The sequence below is a fragment of the Balaenoptera ricei genome, chromosome 8 (genome assembly GCF_028023285.1).
Source record: "Balaenoptera ricei isolate mBalRic1 chromosome 8, mBalRic1.hap2, whole genome shotgun sequence".
In the NCBI taxonomy this organism is placed as follows: Eukaryota; Metazoa; Chordata; class Mammalia; order Artiodactyla; family Balaenopteridae; genus Balaenoptera; species Balaenoptera ricei.
Genome location: NC_082646.1, coordinates 100,413,611 through 100,432,200, shown reverse-complemented (window position 1 = coordinate 100,432,200; position 18,590 = coordinate 100,413,611). Strand labels below are relative to the sequence as shown.

Here is an 18,590-nt window from a genome sequence, read left to right as displayed (position 1 = left end):
AGCCAGCCAGGCTGCCCCAGAAAGCAGAGACCCCAAGAGGCCACCCTTAACAGCTCTGACCCCAAGGAAGTGACTGTTGGCCACGTGGGGGTCTCAAGAGAAGCAGGTATTTGTGGGGTTAGGGGTTAGAGGTTAGAGAGCCTCTGCAGGGCCTGGGCGCCGGAAAGGCCTCTGGTGGTGGAGCCAGCCTTCCTCCCTCCCACTCTTCCTCCCCACCCCAGCCCTCAAGGCCGCCCCTCACAGTCCCAGCTTCCTCTGGGCAGGGGGCCTGGCCCCCATGGCCTCCCAGGCCAGCCCCTGGAGCACCACCTGCCCCAGCCGGCCAGAGACTTCCTGTAGCGCAAGAGATTTATGCAAACGGGCTGGGGTGGTGATGTCACCCCAAGGGGACTATCTCCCAGCGGCAGGCCTTCGATAAAATCAGGAACTTGCGCTGGCCCTGCAATGTCAAGGGAGGGGGCTCACCCAGGGCTCCTGTAGCTCAAGGGGCAGGCCTGAGCCCTGTACCCGCCCTGAGTCCGTCCAGCCCCCGACGGGGCGCCCCATCCCCAGGGGCTCCGCACTGGCCCCCACCAAGGCAGGGGACCTGACCGGCTCGGAGCTCGGCTGGATGTTACAGGCGTGCAAAATGGAAGGGTTTCCCCTCGTCCCCCCTGTGAGTATTGGGACTCCTCCACCAGCCCAACCTGTGGCCCTCGGACGCCCGCCAGCTTGCCTGCCAGCCCGCCGGCTGCCCTCCCACTATCAGTGGGAAGTTGGTGTTTCCTCCCTGGAGCTCCCGGCCTGAGACCCAGCAAGGGGGCCATTGGCTTCCTCGGAGCGTGCCCTGGCGGGCTGAGGGCTGAGCCCATGGTGGAGCTGTGATCGGTGGGGCCTGAACGGTTATTTATAGATGGGGCTTGGGTGGCAGGCCGGAGCTCCACGGCAGGGTGCTGGGCTGAGGATGGTGAGGGTGGCGGCAGGGAGGTGGTGGCGGAGGAAATGGGGAGACTGGTTGGGGGGGGGGGGGGATGACAGTCCCCAGGACAGTACGGGCTTGAGGGCGGGCGGCAAGAGGCCAGAGGTGGCCTGGGTGCTTCTGGAGACTGAGGCTGCCTTAAGCCTGGGTCCCCACCAGCCAGCCTGGGGCCTGGCACAGAGGACACTGTTGTTGACCCAAGGGTCTGGGGCTTGGGCCCTGGGCCCTGAGTGGCAGAGGCAGGGGTCGGGGCAGGCGCTGGGCCGGAGCAGTGAGGGGAGCAGAGACTAGCCACGCAGTTAGGCGTGGGCTCTGGCTGGGGATCAGCGAGTGGAGGGCAGGGGTTGGTGCTGGGCACATCCCGGGGCTGAGATTGGGGCTGGGGTAGGAGCTGGGAGAGGTCAAGGGGGGAGCCTGGGGTGGGGGCAGGGCTGAGGCTGGAGGTGAAGAAGCAGGAGTCCCGGGGGACCCCGGGGAGGGAAGGGCAGCCGTCTGGGGCAGACCCCCTCTGCTGCTGCTCTCAGTGACAGTTGCAGCCTTCGGCAGGTGTCAGACCCGGGTCCCTCTGAGAGGACCCCTCTCCCTTTTCCCACCCTGTCCTAACTCAGCCAGGGTGGGGAGCTCTGGGGGGAGACGGGAAGGGCTTGGCAGGGCCTGCCCACCTGACTCAGCTTTCCCGGCCTAGAGGCAGCTCCCTTACCCCCGCCCCACCCCAGCCGGGCCTCAGAGCCTGGGGGAGGCACCCCGGGCTTGACATCCTGCTGTGGGGTTGCACTGCCTGCAAGCCCAGTGCCAGGTTCCTCCCTGGGCCGGACACAGAACCAGCACCTGGCCCTGGCCCACCCTCCCCCGACCTGGGGAGCGGCAGGGGTGACAGAGGTGGTCCCGAGAAGAGCCAGCTCAGCCTCCAGAAAGCCACAGGCCCTGGGGTTCAGCCACCCTGTCTCTGACCCTTGACCTCTGAATCCCTGAACTCCAGCTAGAGCGGGGCAGGAGGCACATCCTATTGGGCTCCCACACCTCGCCCCAGCCCAGGGGCTACTCGGAGTGGGTCCTTGGAGGGTGGGCTACCAAGGCAGCCCTGGTTGCCAAACCAAGCCCTGAGGGCCAGAGTTACTGTTGTGCAATCCTCGGGCACACACTGTGCGGGGGAGGAAAGGCCTGATGACCGTTGGGAAGCCTCCGGGTGTGCATTCCCTGTGCCAGTGGGGCGGGGCGCGGGGAGGAAGACCAGGGAGCATCCCAGGGAGGGTGTCGGGAGGAGGGGGAGGAGGGAGAGGCCCCCAAACCTGCCCTGCCTGGGTGAGTCCTGTAAAATCCATCAGTGTGAACGGCCACTGGTCATGGTGGTGGCCCTGGGCACCGGCTAAGAGAGAGAGTGGGTGTCAGGGCGGGGCTGTAGCAGGAGGACAAGCGTGTGTGCCGTGGGGTGAGTGTGGCGTGTGAGTGACCGAGGAAGGGCGCGGGTATGAATGTGTGGTTTAGTGCACTTGCAGGCAAGTGGGTGGATACGTGCGTTAATCCCAGTGACCCTGCGTGTGCCTACAGATGGGTGCATAATGGTGTGTGTGTGTGATGACAAGTGTGTGTAAGTGTGAGTGCCCCCTAGAGCGAGTGTGAGGGCTGTGAGTGGACGAGGGGGTGAGAGTTCGCATGTGGGAGTGTGGGTAGAAATGTGTCATGGGGAGTATGTATGTATTTGGGGGGTGTAGGCATATCAGTGTGACCGTGAGAGGGTGAGTGTGTGGGGCTGGGATCCGGGCACATGCTGGAATGTGAGTATGAGTGTGAGGTGACGTGGGGAGCAGCTGGGCTGTCCTCTCAGACCTGGTCCTCTTTTGACCTCTGACCTCCAGGGTCCCTGTCACCCCCTTTCTGCAGGAGCCAAGGCTCTTGCTCCCCTGGGTCCCCCTCTTCCACTCTCTGTGGCCTCTCCCAGTTCCAAGCAGAGAGAGGGCTGTAAGCCTGATACAGACGGTCTCCCGGCCACAATCCCAGCCCTGACACCCTCCTCTCTCAGCAGCCATCGGAAGATCTAGTTCCTTATGACACGGATCTCTACCAACGCCAAACGCACGAATATTACCCCTATCTCAGCAGTGATGGAGAGAGCCACAGCGGTGAGTACCGGGCCCCGGCCCAGCCCCACTTCCCCAGCCTGGCCTGCGCACCTGAGCACTGCTGGGTTCTGGGGAGAAGGGAAAGGAGCCTCGTTCCCAGGGCTTCTTTGGAACTCTGAGAATCAGATCCAGTTAGCTCTTGGGGATGTGAATTCACTACCCTGATCCCCGACACTCCTGCTTCCCAACACCCCGCACCCCCAGGCTGCATTTATGGACCATGCTTGGCGTATCCAGGCATGGGTTAGCTTCTTCCACATCTATCTTCTTGCCCAACACTTTTGGCCTTTTTACACACGAGGAAACAAGCTAAGCGGCTACGGGACTCGTACAAGGTGGCACAGCCGGTCAGTGGGACCCAGCTCTGTCGGTCTGCTCCAGGTCCAGTGCTTTCTCACCTTCCCCTCCCCCAATTCCCCGTCTTCCTCTCCGTTCTTGTCTCACACACACACACTCCCCCCCACCACCTCCTTGCTGGTGCAGCCCCACTCCCTGCTGTGTGTGGCGAGCAGAATTTGTCTATTGGCATTTGAGCTGGATAATTCTATGTTGTGAGGCCTGTCTTGTGCATTGTAGGATATCTGGCAGCATCCCTGGCTTCCACCCACTAGATGCCAGCAGTACTGCCAATCACGACAGCCAAAGATGTCTCCGGCATTGCCGTGTCCCCTGGGGGCGGGGGCAGAACCGCTCCTATGTGAGAGCTGCTGAGCTAAAGGAAAGGCTCTGAGGACTCCCTCATTCAGCAGGGGCTGAAGCCCCCAGTCTGTTCGGGATGGGGGTGAGGATGGGGCCTGGGCCAGGGACGTTTTCCATCTGGGTCTAACTGTGCTCCCCCAAGGCCCAGCCTTGATCCTGAAGCAAATTCAGGGGAGGAGAGAGAGGCCTTCAGTGCCTGGGACCTGGGCAGGGAGATAAGAGAGGTTACCTGAGGTGGATCTTGGTATAGTGATGGGACATCTCTGGACCGAAGGCCAGGTGGCCCAGTTAACGGGTCTTCACTGGAGGATTCTTTGGGGGGGACCTGAGACCTGGGCAGGCCAGACACTGGGGTTTCTGCAGTCCCAGAGGGACAGGCATGCTATGTGCCACAGCTGAGGAAGGTTTCACACCTGAGGGCCACACCTGGGAGCCATTCACACCCGTAGCTCCATTCTGCTGGCACATCTATGGCAGTTTAAACCTGACGGCCACACCCAGAGATGCCATTTGTGGTGAGTCCTTATTTAGGGCCCTCACATCCAGATGCCAAACCTTGCGAACAGTTTCAGCTGGAACTCACACCTGACAACTACTGTAAAGACTATACCTGGAAGCTGTGTCTTGAGAGTAGGTGGTGGATGTACTTCAAGGTCATTTCTGGGAACACACAGGCTTCTTTCAGAACTCTAGGGCTAGAAAGTCTTTAAAAATATCCTTTTTCCATCCGTTTAAGCTTGTTTATAATTCTACAAGAAATGCATCCTCTCTGTGGAAAATCCAGACAATTTAGAGAGTGTCCCTCATCCAACTCTATCCCCAGATCCCCCACTGCCAGGGTCAAGGGCTGGGTCTCCCTGATCCAGAGACCTGCGGGCACACCCTTCCACCAAGCAGTTCGGGACCAGAGAAGGTCCCTGCTTGAGGACTGGCGCCCCCTGGTGGCTTCAGGCAGCAGGACAGCTCGGGTCCCAGCAAGCTCAGGGCTACCTCTGACCCCTTCCAGCATTAGGGATCCTTTCTCCTCTGGCCTGACCCCTTCTCAGTTTCACTGGGTTTGGGTGCATTTCTTTTGGGTCTCTTGAAGCCTCATTTTCTCCTCCTGCGATATGGGTGTGCTATGGGTTTGTATATCTAGAAACCAGCTAGGCCTGGGGTGGGCTGATGGAGTGAGCACTTTAGAGAAAGCCAGTGCTTTCCTGGCTCAGTGATCAGGCAGATCCCTTATATCTGGGGTGGGGCTCTAGGAATGACTCCTAATGTGTGAGCTCCCCATTTGGGTCCTTCAGACCCAAACCCTTCATAGACTCCTCCAGCATCCCCAGGTGTTCTGGTCCCTATTCACCAACCCCCGCCTCCCTGCCACACCCCTGCCATCATGGCCCACCTGGCCATCTGTTCTGTCCCTTAATATCTGTTGGAAGGTATTCTCTGAGGACTCAAGAGTAGAGACACCCGCACATTCTCCCACCTGTTCCTGCATGTCCTCTGCATCTGTATTTTTAGGTGGTGAGGCTTAGTGAAAAGGCACTGGGGCCAGACCTGGGTCTAGTCCTGGCTCCATCACTCACTAGTGTGTAACCTTGGAGCAAGTGACTTAACCCCTCTGAGCCCCTGTTTCTTCATCTATAAAACTGAGGGCATGAAAACACTCCACAGAGTTGCAATGATTAAATGAGGTTAACACATGTAATATATGAGGTAATATACTGAGTACAAGGCCCAGTAAACCTTCAGGACATAGTAGGTTAGCTTTACCGAATCCCCCCAGGTGGGAGGGATGAAGCAGCTGAGAGAGTAGAGAAGCACAGAAGGTTCTGTGACAGATCAACTGGGTCATTTTCCAATGGCCCAGATGACAGCCAGCCAGGCACCCACTCACCCATCCATCCACTCCCCTCCCATCCACCCAGCCACCTACTCACCCACCCATCCTTCCAACGCTTATTGTACAATCCACTTGTCCACTCATCCCCTCATTTGTCCATCCACCAAATAATCTCTGATTACATGGCATGTGCCAGAAACTGTTCTAGGCACTGGAGTTTCCATGATGAGCAGGCCAGGCAAGGCCACTGCTCTTGTAGAGCTTACAGTGAGGGAGAGAGACAGTGAAAAATCAAATTAACAGACATGTACTAATAAGTCCTATGGAAAGTAGAGTAATGTGATTCGGAGTGTCTAGGTGGGGGACACTTTAATTGGGTGGTCAAGGAAGGCCTCTGAGGAGGTGGCAGTTGAGTGGAAATCTGAGTGCAGGGAAGGAAAGTGAATGTCAAGGCAGGTAGGGACAGGTGTTCTAGGGAGAGAGAAGAGCAAGTGCAAGAGCAGGAGGGACCTCCTCCGAGGACCAGAGTGGCCAGTGAGCACAGGCAGAAACAAAATGAAGCCAGAAGGGTCTGCCGGGGGCAGATCACGCAGGGCGTGTTGGCCGTGGCAGAAGTTTGGGTTTTAGCCTGCATCTAATGGGAAGCCATTGGAGGGTTCTGAGCAGGGAAATGACATGATCTGAATAACCTTTGTGTGTGTGTGTGTGTGTGTGTGTGTGTGTGAGTGTGTGTGTGGCGAAAATCTAAATAAATTGTAAATGTTTAATTTTAATTATTAAAACAAGAAATACCCATTGCAAACAATTTAAAAATACAACAGCATATCAAGTGAAATATTACCCTCTTCCCGTTCTTACTCTTCCCTGACAGCACCTTGGTCTATCCTTGCAGATATTTTGTTTGACATGTATAATCCTGTATGTTTGTAAGTGTATATGTCCACATGTGCATATTCTATCCATTCAAAAATGGACTGTAGTATCATGCTGTTCTGCAATCTGCTACTTTTTACATACACTTATCATAGCCATTCCTCCATGGCATACACAGCAACCAGAGAGAGATAAAAGCTATTTCTCCAGTCTTTCTATTACAGGGCTATGTAAGTGTATATATGAAGATCTGAAATAGAGACTTAGAACAGCATTTATTTATTCATTCACAAACATTTATTGAGTACTTTCTATATGCTAGGTGGAGATGAATCTAGCTTGATTTTTTACTTTGAGGCATCTATTCACTTGTACTATGAAAATGAGAACCTGACTTTCTAGGTATTTATAACACACACACACACTCACACTCACACTTCTCCACATATACCAAGATACTTATAGTAACTTTTTTCCTTCTTTTTCATTTTATTGCTGTAATGGGCATACAACATAAGTGTGTAAGTTTACGGTGTGACAGCATAATGACCTCACACACATGTACATTGTGACATGATTACCACATAAGTTTAGTTAACATCCATCACCTCATATAGTTACAAAAAAATGTTTTTCTGGGCTTCCCTTGTGGCACAGTGGTTAAGAATCCGCCTGCCAATTCAGGGGACATGGGTTCGAGCCCTGGTCCAGGAAGATCCCACATGCCGCGGAGCAACTAAGCCCGTGCGCCACAACTACTGAGCCTGCGCTCTAGAGCCCGTGAGCCACAACTACTGAGCCCTCGTGCCACAACTAATGAAGCCCGGACGCCTAGAGCCTGTGCTCCGCAACAAGAGAAGCCACCGCAATGAGAAGCCCGCGCCCCACAACGGAGAGTAGCCCCCACTCGCCACAACTAGAGAAAGCCTGCACGCAGCAACGAAGACCCAACGCAGCCAAAAAAAATAAATGATAATAAATAAATTTAAAAAAAAATTTTTTTTCCCCTTGTGATGAGAACTTTTAGGCGAAACTCTCTTGACTTTCGAAGTTGCCACACAGCAGTGTTAACTATAGTCATTGTGTACATAACATCCCCAGGACTTATTTATTTTACACCTGGAAGTTTGTACCTTAGACCACCATCACCCAATTTCCCCTGTCCCTCTCCCCACCACTACTTCTGGCAACCACAAATCTGATCTCTTTTTCTGAATTTAGCTTTTTTTAGATTCCACCTATAAGTGAGATCATACAGTGTTTGTCTTCCTCTGTATTCTAACTTTTGTTAAATCAGTATCTGAATTTTCCGTTATTAGGACCATGTGAATATTACTCACAGCCGAGCCACGTGGCGTACTTTGATTACCTGCACTTTCTTATCGCTGTGTTTCTGAGGGTCAGTGTGGCAGGGAGGTGGAGCCCTCACGCTGCCGCCAGGCTGCTGGGAGTCACGCCCCATCTCCTCGCTACTGGGTGGGGTGACCTCGGGCAAGAGGTCTCACCCCTCTGTGCCTCAATTTCTTTCTTTTTATAAATTTATTTATTTATTTTTGGCTGCGTTGGGTCTTCGTTGCTGCGCGCGGGCTTTCTCTAGTTGCAGAGAGCGGGGCTGCTCTCCGTCGTGGTGTGCGGGCTACTCATTGCGGTGGCTTCTCTTGTTGCAGAGCACAGGCTCTAGGCGCACAGCCTTCAGTAGTTGCGGCATGCGGACTCAGTAGTTGTGGTGCATGGGATTAGTTGCTCTGTGGCATGTGGGATCTTCCCGGACCAGGGCTCGAACCCGTGTCCCCTGCATTGGCAGGCGGATTCTTAACCACTGCGCCACCAGGGAAGTCCCTCAACTTCTTCTTAATGATACCTACTTCACAGGATTGCTGTAAGGATGGAATGAGTTACTACAGTTAAAATGCTTAGAACAGTGAACACTATATAAGGATTTATTACTCTTCTCATTATACTCTCCTAAGAAAGGATGTATGGGAGGTAAGGTTTTGTTCTTGTTGTTTGTTTTACCTGGTGTCTTTATGCTCTCACTTGATTAACAGTAGTTTGGCTGTGTACAGAAATCTAAGTTAAAAATCATTTTTTTTCTCACTGAAATTGAAAGCATTTCTCTACTGTCTTCTGGTTACTAGAGTTTTTCTTAGGAAATCTGATGTCATTCTATGTCCTCTTTTTGAATGTAACCATTTTTGGGTTTTTTTTCTTTTCTGTTTGGTTTTGTTTTGTCTCTCTGGAAGTTTTCAGTATCTTCTCCCAATACCTAGTGGTTCCACTGAATAAGCTTTTAAAAAGATCACTCTGGCTGCTGTGTGGAGAATAGATGGAGAGGAGACAAGAGTAGGAACGGGGGGAAAGCACAGTAGAAAACCACTGGAATAATCCAGGCGAGAGATGACGGTGGCTTGGACAAAGGTGGTGGCGAGAGAGACAGAAAGGAGCAGACAGGGACTTCCCTGGCAGTCCAGTGGTTAGGACTCTGTGCTCTCGCTGCTGAGAGCCCAGGTTCGATCCCTGGTCGGGGAACTAAAATCCCACAAGCCGCACAGCGTGGCCAAAAAAAAAGAAAAGGAAAAAAAAAGAAAGGAGCAGACAGATTTAGGATAGATTCTGAAAGTGGGGCTCATAGGATTTGCTATTTATTATTATTATTTTAAAACTGTGATAAAATGCACATAATATAAAATTTACTATCTTAACCATTTTCAAATGTACAGTTCAGTGGCATTAAAAACATTCACGTTGTTGTGCAACCGTCACCACCAACCATCTCCAGAACTCTTTTCATCTTGCAAAACTGACACCCTGTACCAATTAGACAATAACTCCCCATTGCCCCCTCCCCTCAGACCCTGGCAACCACCATTCTACTTTCTGTTTCTATGAACTTGACTACAGTAACTACCTCATATTCATGGAATCATGCAGTATTTCTCTTTTTGTGACTGACTTATTTTACTCAGCATATAATATCCTCAAGGTTCATCGATGTTGCAGCATAGGTCAGAATTTCCTTCCTTTTTAAAGCTGGATAATATTCCATCGTATGTATATACCACATTTTGTTTATCCATCCGTTGATGGACACGTGGCTTGCTTCTACCTTTTCGCTATTGTGAATAATGCTGCTGTGAACATGGGTATAAAAATATCTTTTTGAGATCCTGCTTTCAGTTCTTTTGGGATATATACCCAGAAGTGGAACTGCTGGATTATAAGGTAATTCTATTTTTAATTTTTTGAGGACCCACCATACTGTTTTCCATAGTGGCTGCACCATTTTACATTCCTACCAACACTGAACAGGGATTCCATTTCTCCACATCCTTGCCAACACTTGTTATTTTCTGTTCTTTTAACCATATTTTAAATTGAAGTATAGTTAATTTACAATGTTGTGTTAGTTTCAGGTGTACAACAAAGTGATTCACTGAGTCATATATATTCTTTTTCAGATTCTTTTCCATTATAGGTTATTACAAGATATTGAATATAATTTTCTGCACTATACAATAGGTCCTTGTTGTTCTGTTTTTTGATAGTAGCCATCCAAATGGGTGTGATAGGATTTGCTATTTGCAGTGGGATTGTTGAAGGAAATGTAGTTCCAAAGTATGACCCTTCTCTTGTCCTTCTATCTTTCCAAACACTTATTCATCTTTTCACACAATAGACCATCCACCAATTTATTCACATATTCATCTAATCATCCATTCATTCACCTTTCCAAGTGTTCTTCCTCCCCCCTACCAAACCCTCCATGCATCTCCCACTGACTTATACATCTAATAAATATATGTTAAGCATCTTTTACATGCCAGGCACATTGCTAGGTGCTGTAGAGTGAATAAAACACAGGTCCTATATCTTTGTAACAAGGGAAATAACTAAAACCTTAATAGTTAGGATACGATGTAGAAAGTAACAAGGAAAAAGAGACCCAGAACTCTCTGCTCTCTGGCCCTCAGTTTCCATATCTGAACAATTTGCAGGAGGGCTGGGCTTAAGGAGCCCTCGTCCAATGGTCTGTGATTTCCTGTGAAGGTTTTCTTCTCATCCCTTGCTTTCTTAATTCCTCATCTTCCTTCTCTTATCTTGATCTTACTTCTCCTTCCCTGGGGTGAGCCCTGGCTTCAGGCTGGGGTTTCTGCTCTGAGGAGGAAAGGTCAACTGAATGACACTTAAGGCTTGAATTTTGTGTATTGGGGGGGAGGGGGGTGGGGGGTTGTTTTAAATATCATTTTATTTTTGTCCTAGTGACATGCAGGTATTAGTGACACCAAAAAACTGCATTAGAATAGGGATGTGTGGGCAGGACTTTGGTCCCAGATTGGGAGCTGGTTTAGAGGGAGGAAGTGAAAGATTTTGGTAAATGGGTAATTGCTGGCTGGATGAATGAAGGTTCAGTGATGGATGGAAGGATGGATGGATGGATAATGGATGGATGGATTAAATGATGGATGATGAATGGGTGGATGATGGATGGATTATGGTTGGATGATGGATGGACAGATGGACGGATGGATGGGTGGATGGATGGATGATGGGTGGATGATGTTGGATGATGAATAATGAACGAGGGGTAAATGATGGTAGACAGACAGATGGATAAGAGCAGCCTGTAAATTCTCTCTGTCACCATGGGCCTTACTTAAAGCTTTCATTAGCAGTCTTTTTCCTCAGAGGTGGTATGGCATAGTGGTAAGAGTTTAGTCCCTGGAGTCATACATAGGTGGGTTTGGATCCTGACTCTACCAATGACTGTCTGTGGACAAGGGACGTAATGTCTTTGAGTCATAGTTTCCTCATATGCAAAAGGAAGATCATACTATAGTGGCCACCTTGTCAGAGCTAAGGTGAGGATTAAATGAGATAATGTGGATTAAGTACTTAGCACAGTGCCTGGTACATAAAAAACACATTAAAAGTTAACATTTATTGGTCACTTAATCAAATATTGATTGAGGCCTAGTATGTGTTGGGTGCCTAACAGGCTGTAGAAGGGAGGGTCCAGAGCTATCTCCAGATATGCAAATGACACTATATTCTTTTGAGGAGCAGAGTCATGCTAAAGGGGCATAAGTTGCAGGATAGTCTGGGTGACCTCTTGAAGTGACAAAAAGGGATAAAGCAATGCATTCATGAACAGTCATCCAGAAATGAGGTCCAAAGAGCCCAGGAGTGCTGACATTTGCATTAGAATGGACTCCTGGCATTGTGTTCCTTCAGAGGGCCCCATCCTTGGAACGTCTCTGCCTGCCAAACAGACAGCATTTATTACATAAATGCCTGAGCCCTCAAATCAAGGGTGAAGGCGAGGTTTCCGTTGGGCTTTTTGAAACCTTAAGTATAGCCCAAGAGTCTCTGTTGCAGCTTTCAGGGGACCCTGGGGCAGGGTTCCAGAGCCTCAGCGAGCCAAGGGACCTCCTTAGGATCCTCTTAAAGGCCAGATTCCCAGGTCTCCTGTTGGCGCTGCTGATTCTGTGGGTCTCCAGTGGGCCCCAAACCTGCAGGCTTTTCCAGCCCCCAAAGTGACTCTGATGTGGGTGTACTGAGACCTGCTATGGAAAGTGCCGGCCTCAGGCTGTGCCCACCAGAGTGAGCCCGTGGGTCTCATGAGGAGCTAGAACAGAGGTGGGGAGCAGGAGAGAAAGACAGAACTCAGGGGCTCCCCAACCCAGAATTGGAGTAGGTGTGAGCGTGTGGGGTTGGTGGGCAGGATAAGGCATTCTATAATGATCTGGGCACTTCAGCCTGGGCAGGAGAAGGCAAAAATGGGAAGGGCCAGGAGTGGGGCCGGAGGGCAGTTCTACAGCTAAAGAGGAACCTGGATCCACTCACCAAATCCCAGAGCCACAAAGAGCCCCTCTCTAAAAGACAAAGCCAACTCTCCCAAAGCAAGTGGAGAATTTCTGGGTCTTGTTAACTCACAGCAAGATGAAAGTACAAATTCAATGTTGCCGTGTTTTGTTTTCCCTTCAGATTTGGATAATTTTCTGAAGGAGAGTCAGAGTTCTTAAGAGGATAGGATTTGCTCATTCATCCATTCATCCAGAAATGTTTGTTCAGTGCCTACTGAGTCTAGACACTGGGAACACAGAGGCGAACAAAACCAGTCCCTGCCCTTGGTGCGACGCTGGGCCCCCAACTCCAGCCTCTGGGAGAAAGTGACAGCCAGGGCCCTCAAACTCTTTCTCTGGGCCACAGACTAAGGTGGCAGGGAGCAAGGGAAGATGAGGAACTAACACATATTAAAGCATCTGCTGTTCGCTCAAGTGCTGATTTAGGTTCTCTAAAGAGAGCATTAAACATTAATAATAATAATTACTCTAATGATGATGATAGTTAATGTTTTACTGAGTCTTATTTTGTGTCATGTTCTGTTCTAAGTGCTTTGCGGGCATTAGCTCATTTAATCCTCACAGCAAGCCTATGAGATGGGTGTAATTATTAGCTCCATCTCACAACTGAGGCAACAGGCATAGAGAAGTAGAATGACCTGTGTCGCTCAGGGCTAAGTGGCAGAGTCAGGATTCGAACCCAGCTCTGGCCAAATCATGTACTTTCTCTCTCCTATGCCATGCGGCTTCACGGAGGTGGGAGCCTGGATTGTGGGTTCAAATGATTCCACACGTGGACCGGACCTCAGTAACCACTCAGTTGGGTCTCTGACTTTTGCAGTGGGGAATCAGAGGCTCAGGGAGATAAAATGTCTTGTCCAGGGTCACACAGCAAAGCCACCAGAGAGCAGGATTCGAAAGTGAGTCTCCTGATGACCAGTGCAGAGCCAAAACAACACATGTCATTTCTTAGGGATGTGTGAGTGAGTACGTGTTTGTGAGAAAGAAACAGAAAGAGGGAGACAGACACACACACACACACGCGCGCACGCACGCGCACACACACGCACGCGCACACACACGCACACCAGGCTGGTGATGGTCCCTCTACAGGGCCCTGTGCTTGTCCTGGAGACACCATCCTGACTTAGCACCCTGTACACTCCCTCTTTGGTCACACGAGAAAATCCCTCTGGTCACTTTATCACCACATCTTCTTTTGGACCCCAGGAAGTCCTCAGACATGTGGCAGTTTTTGTTCCTGGAAATGGTGCCCAGAGAAACCATGTTGAAGGCTGGCTCCAGTCCCAGGCAGGGCTCCCAGTGGCACGTAGCTATTCCCCAAACTCAAAGCCACCCTACCGCAAACTCTGAAGGCACCCACCAGGGAGTTTCTGGGAAAGCCTCGGGTCCCGGCAATTTTGCTGGAACACAGGTGGAGCTGCCCAAGGACATGGCCTTGAGGGGGCGGTACCGGGAGCCCAGACAAGTTCTGGCGTGTGAGGAATGTCAGCCCTGTGACTTTGCAGTCACACCTTGGCCATGTGACAAGGCCGTGAGCTGTGACGGTGGGCAGCCAGTCAGCTCAGGAACCGCTGCTGTGTCTTAAGGGGAGGAGAGGGGACTCAACATTCCCCAAGGGCCGACTCTGGGGCTAGGAGGTTTTACAACTGTGAACTCATTTGTATCCTCCCGGTAACTATTATCCCCACTTTATAGGTGAGTCAACGGAGGCCAGAGGGGTCCATGCACGTGTTTGAGGTCACACGCAAAGTAAACGGCAGAGCCAGGATTCGGACTCTTTGGCTCAAAGGCCTGAGTCCTTGTGATCGCATGCGTGGCAGGGTAGAACGGTTGTTGAGAACAAAGCCTTTGCCTCGGACCTGGGTCCCAGCTCTGCCACTGATGAGGCCTCTGACCGCAGGCTATGTAGCCCCTCCAAGCCTCAGTATCCTCATCTACAGAATGAGGGTCGGAAAACAACAGGGTGGGTGGTGAGATGATTAATGTCAACTTGCAGTCCAGCCTGGCCCGTGGCGATTATTATATGGTAACACGGCCTGGCATTATTATTATTATTATTTTAATTAATTAATTTATTTATTTTTGGCTGTGTTGGGTCTTCTTTTCTGTGCGAGGGCTTTCTCCAGTTGCGGCGAGCGGGGGCCACTCTTCATCGCGGTGCGCGGGCCTCTCACTATCGTGGCCTCTCTTGTTGCGGAGCACAGGCTCCAGACGCGCAGGCTCGGTAGTTGCGGCTCACGGGCCCACTTGCTCCGCGGCATGTGGGATCCTCCCAGACCAGGGCCCGAACCCGTGTCCCCTGCATTGGCAGGTGGATTCTTAACCACTGCGCCACCAGGGAAGCCCACGGCCTGGCATTATTATTCTTTAATTAGCATAAGCTTTTCCTGCCCTGCCCTCCAGACCATTACTGGGACTTCCACCCCCACCACATGCACAGCGAGTTCGAGAGCTTCCCCGAGAACCACTTCACGGAGCTGCAGAGCGTGCAGGCCCCGCAGCTGCAGCAGCTCTACCGCCACATGGAGCTGGAGCAGATGCACGTGCTCGACACACCTATGGCGCCCACCCATGCCAGCCTTGGCCACCAGGTGCGTGCGGGGCCACCCGGCCTGGCCTGGCCCAGCCCGTGGCCTGTGGTGAGGCCGGCGCTTCGCAGGAAGCTGACGCGGGCTCTTACTCAACTTGGCTTCCTGCCTCACAGCGCCAACGGCCGCCTCCTGACCCCCCGACTGACCCCGTGACCCCACACCCCTTATCTCCTCTCGCCCCACCACGGACAGAGCCCAGATCATCCCCATGTCCCCACGGATCCTCCCGAGCCTGAAGGCCCGGCCCTGGGCCCTCCCGACCCCCGGTGGCCGCAACCACCATTCGCTGACCCCTCACGGATCGGGCACGCAAGTCCCTGCGCCCTGACCTCCACTGACCTCTACGGCCCCTCCTCCTCCCCACCGACCCTAACCCCAGTCAGTGACCTCCACTGACCTTCACGACCCTCACGGACCTCCACCGCCTCTTCGCGCCCTTGCCACTCGCCTACCCAGCCCCATTCGCTCCAGTGCCTGACTCTCTAGCGCCTCCTCACCCCGGGGCTGCTGCCGGTCCGTGCGCTTCCTTCCCCGGGCCACGCCGCCCCGAACCAGGGAGATGGGTGGGAATTCAGGGGCCCCTTGTCCCCATAACCTGCCCCCTGTGTGGGGTGACCCTGCCTGACCTGCAGGGTGCCCAGCCTTCCCCCAAATCCCTCTGCCCCGCGCCAGCATCCCCTCTTCTCTCATGCAGCCGACACCGACCCGGCAGCCCTGAGCTTTGAACTGCCCCTCAGTGACCTCAACCCTCCTTCCGCCACCTTTCCAGGTCTCCTACCTGCCCCGGATGTGCCTCCCGTACCCCTCCCTGTCCCCGGCTCAGCCCAGCTCGGATGAGGAGGAGGGCGAGCGGCAGAGCCCCCCACTGGAGGTGTCTGACGGGGAGGCCGACGGCCTGGAGCCAGGGCCTGGCCTCCTGCACGGGGAGACAGGTAGGGGGCCCAGTCCCACCCCCGACCCAGCCTGGGCCCAGCCGTGACCCGGTCCGTCCTTGCGCCCCGTACCCACCGCGGCCAAGGCCGACGGACTCGGCAGTCAAGCCGCAGAGCTGAGTGCGTGTGTATGGGTGTGTGTGTGTGTGAGTGCGTGAGTGTTTGATGACATGTGTCTTCACGTGTGTTTCGGGAGGGCGCCTGGGACCGTCCCCGCGCATGTGTCTGAGCACGTGTGCCGAGGCCGAGAGTGGCAGTGGGTGTGCGCATGCTCGCTGGCGACCTTTCCCCAGCGACCACCCCGGGGGTCCCAGGTCAGGGGGAGGCGGACTGGGTCCCCGCGTGGGCGCTGACCACCTCCGGCCGCAGGCAGCAAGAAGAAGATCCGCCTGTACCAGTTCCTGCTGGACCTGCTGCGCAGTGGCGACATGAAGGACAGCATCTGGTGGGTGGACAAGGACAAGGGCACCTTCCAGTTCTCGTCCAAGCACAAGGAGGCGCTGGCGCACCGCTGGGGCATCCAGAAGGGCAACCGCAAGAAGATGACCTACCAGAAGATGGCCCGCGCGCTTCGCAACTACGGCAAGACGGGCGAGGTCAAGAAAGTCAAGAAGAAGCTCACCTACCAGTTCAGTGGGGAGGTGCTGGGCCGCGGGGGCCTGGCCGAGCGGCGCCACCCGCCCCACTGAGCCCAGGCCCGAGCCCGCCGGGCCGCCAGGCCTCCCCTCTGGCCATAGCATTAACCCCTCGCCCGGCCGGACACAGGGGGGAAGCTCCCAGGGGCCAGGGGCAGGACTGGGGCGGGCCAGGCCTCGCCTCCCCGCCCACCCCCTCCTCCTCCAAGCCCCCGCCCACACCCCTGCTTCGCCTCCCACCAGGACTCCAGCCCCGGCTTCAGAAGGCCACCTGGGCGTCTGGCCCCAGCAAGGGTCAGCTTGCTTAGTACCAGGGGTGCTTCCTTGGGAGTTCGAAGTCATCATATTTGTGTAAATTGAACCTTCCTCTTTAAGCATCCCTTTCTCCCCACACCTCTCTCCCATCAGCTTCCTCAGGAATACCAGTTATTAAAATTATTCTCAGTGAGTCCTCTTGTGGCACAGAGAGTCTCGTTTAAAATTTTTTGTGCACCTTGTCTGCCCCCCCCCCCCCATCTGATCTCTCTTTTTCTCACCTGTCCATCGGGCATTTACTAAGGATCCTACCCAATGCTGGACACTGGGGATATGAGAACAGATGACACGTCGTGCCTGACTAGGAGTCAGAGCCGGTGGAAAGGACGAATCCTCAGTTGTTCTTAGAGGAATAAATCATTAAAAAGCCCTCTGCGCCTGATAAATTTTTTTTAATGCCTCAATGAGGCTTAAACTCATAACTTTTAGGTTATGACCCCAGTGATGATGATATTAATAATAATGACAACAACACTGGATTTTCGGGCTATTTATTACATGGTAACCTTGAGAAGTGGAATCTAATATCATCCCATGTTATAGACTGGGAAACTGAGGCTCATAGAGGTCAAATAATTTGTCCAAGGTCACACAGCGAGGCTTCCTGTGTGGGATCCCTGATCCCACCCCATGTGGGCCACCATGGCAGTGTGAGGTGGGAAGCTTCACGTGCCTGGAAGGGGGTAACGTGCAGCTTGGTCAGGAGCAGGAATTAAGCCCCAGAGCCCCCGTTGGCCGCAAAGCATCCTCACGGAATCCATGCTGGCAGGACCCTGACACGGGTGAACTCCTCCCATGTACCCTAGTGTCTGGTTGCTCTGGCTTCTGGCCCACAGCAGGGGAGAGACAGAAAAAGATGAGCAGGGAAACCTGTAAGCTTCTTGCTTCCAACAGTAGCAAGAAGAGGTGGCCGACAGCCTGGGAGTGAGGACACTTTCCTCAGCAACCTGCAGACCTCAGAGAATCCAGATTCTGGGGCCATCCGCGTTGGGGCAGACACCCACACACACCTCCTTGCCCCGAGGGCTCAGACTGGGGAAGCCCAAACATGACACTCCCTACGTGGATCTCTGAGCCCTGAGAGAGGGAAAGTGGCGCCCAGTGCCCTTTTAAAGAAGGCCCAGGAACATGAGATGCGATTTAAACATGGTTAAAATGGAAGAAAAGAATGGATTTCGGTGTTAAAAGGGGTGGTAAGTTTTGACCATGTGGACAGTCCTTGTGTACAGAATTCCTCCCTCCTGACTGTGAGGGACAAATGACCTTCCCTGATATTGGGTCTTGCTTACAGTGGGTCACATGTAATTTGCTTCTTTCTGTGTAGCAACTGATGTTCCTGATGTGACCTGAGCGGGGGCAGGGGGAGGGTGTGTGGAGGCAGTCACAGGGGGCAGAAGGTCACAGAGGAACACTGACGGGGGAAGCCAGGACTCAGGGCGGCCCAGCCCACGGTTGTGCATGTGACCACTGCCCGGCAAGGATGTGTTTGACCCATCAGCCTCTGGGTTATGGGTCCCACACGCTCCCACCGCACAATTTGCCTGTCACAAGGACGTACAGACAGGGCTTGGGGTACTCCTGAGGTTCATTGAGGGTTGGGGGGCAGAAGCTGTCATATTGGGCTGGCGGGGGAGGGGCCAGGGCCAGCCAGGAACGATGGGATCCCATGTTCTCCTGGAGAGCCCTTGATCTCTGGAATTTGTCTATATTTAGCAGGTGGCTGGGCAGGGTGCAGATAAGGAGGGCCTGGGGAGGGGGTGGCCCCTTATATA

General features: G+C 53.1%; 1 protein-coding gene across 2 annotated transcripts; it reads left to right on the top strand.

The window, feature by feature from the left end:
* The first annotated feature begins 447 nt into the window (after window positions 1–447).
* Window positions 448–17,157, top strand: SPI1 (Spi-1 proto-oncogene). 2 transcript variants are annotated; one of them, XM_059929676.1, is made up of 5 exons: window positions 448–655; window positions 2,982–3,078; window positions 14,749–14,936; window positions 15,706–15,868; window positions 16,238–17,157. In XM_059929676.1, exons 1-5 carry the CDS (start codon window positions 611–613, stop codon window positions 16,555–16,557), a joined length of 813 nt encoding a protein of 270 aa, XP_059785659.1. In that variant the 5' UTR covers window positions 448–610; the 3' UTR covers window positions 16,558–17,157. The 2 variants fall into 2 exon arrangements, with proteins under 2 accessions (XP_059785659.1, XP_059785658.1); XM_059929675.1 differs by having other exon boundaries at window positions 2,979–3,078.
* Window positions 17,158–18,590: the final 1,433 nt, after the last annotated feature.

Bases quoted from the DNA above. Each gene is read 5' to 3' on its own strand.
- SPI1 (XM_059929675.1), top strand. From the start codon at position 611: ATGTTACAGGCGTGCAAAATGGAAGGGTTTCCCCTCGTCCCCCCT. The intron at 3,079-14,748 runs GTGAGTACCGGG...CCTGCCCTCCAG, and splicing joins TGATGGAGAGAGCCACAGCG to ACCATTACTGGGACTTCCAC. The intron at 15,869-16,237 runs GTAGGGGGCCCA...CTCCGGCCGCAG, and splicing joins CCTCCTGCACGGGGAGACAG to GCAGCAAGAAGAAGATCCGC.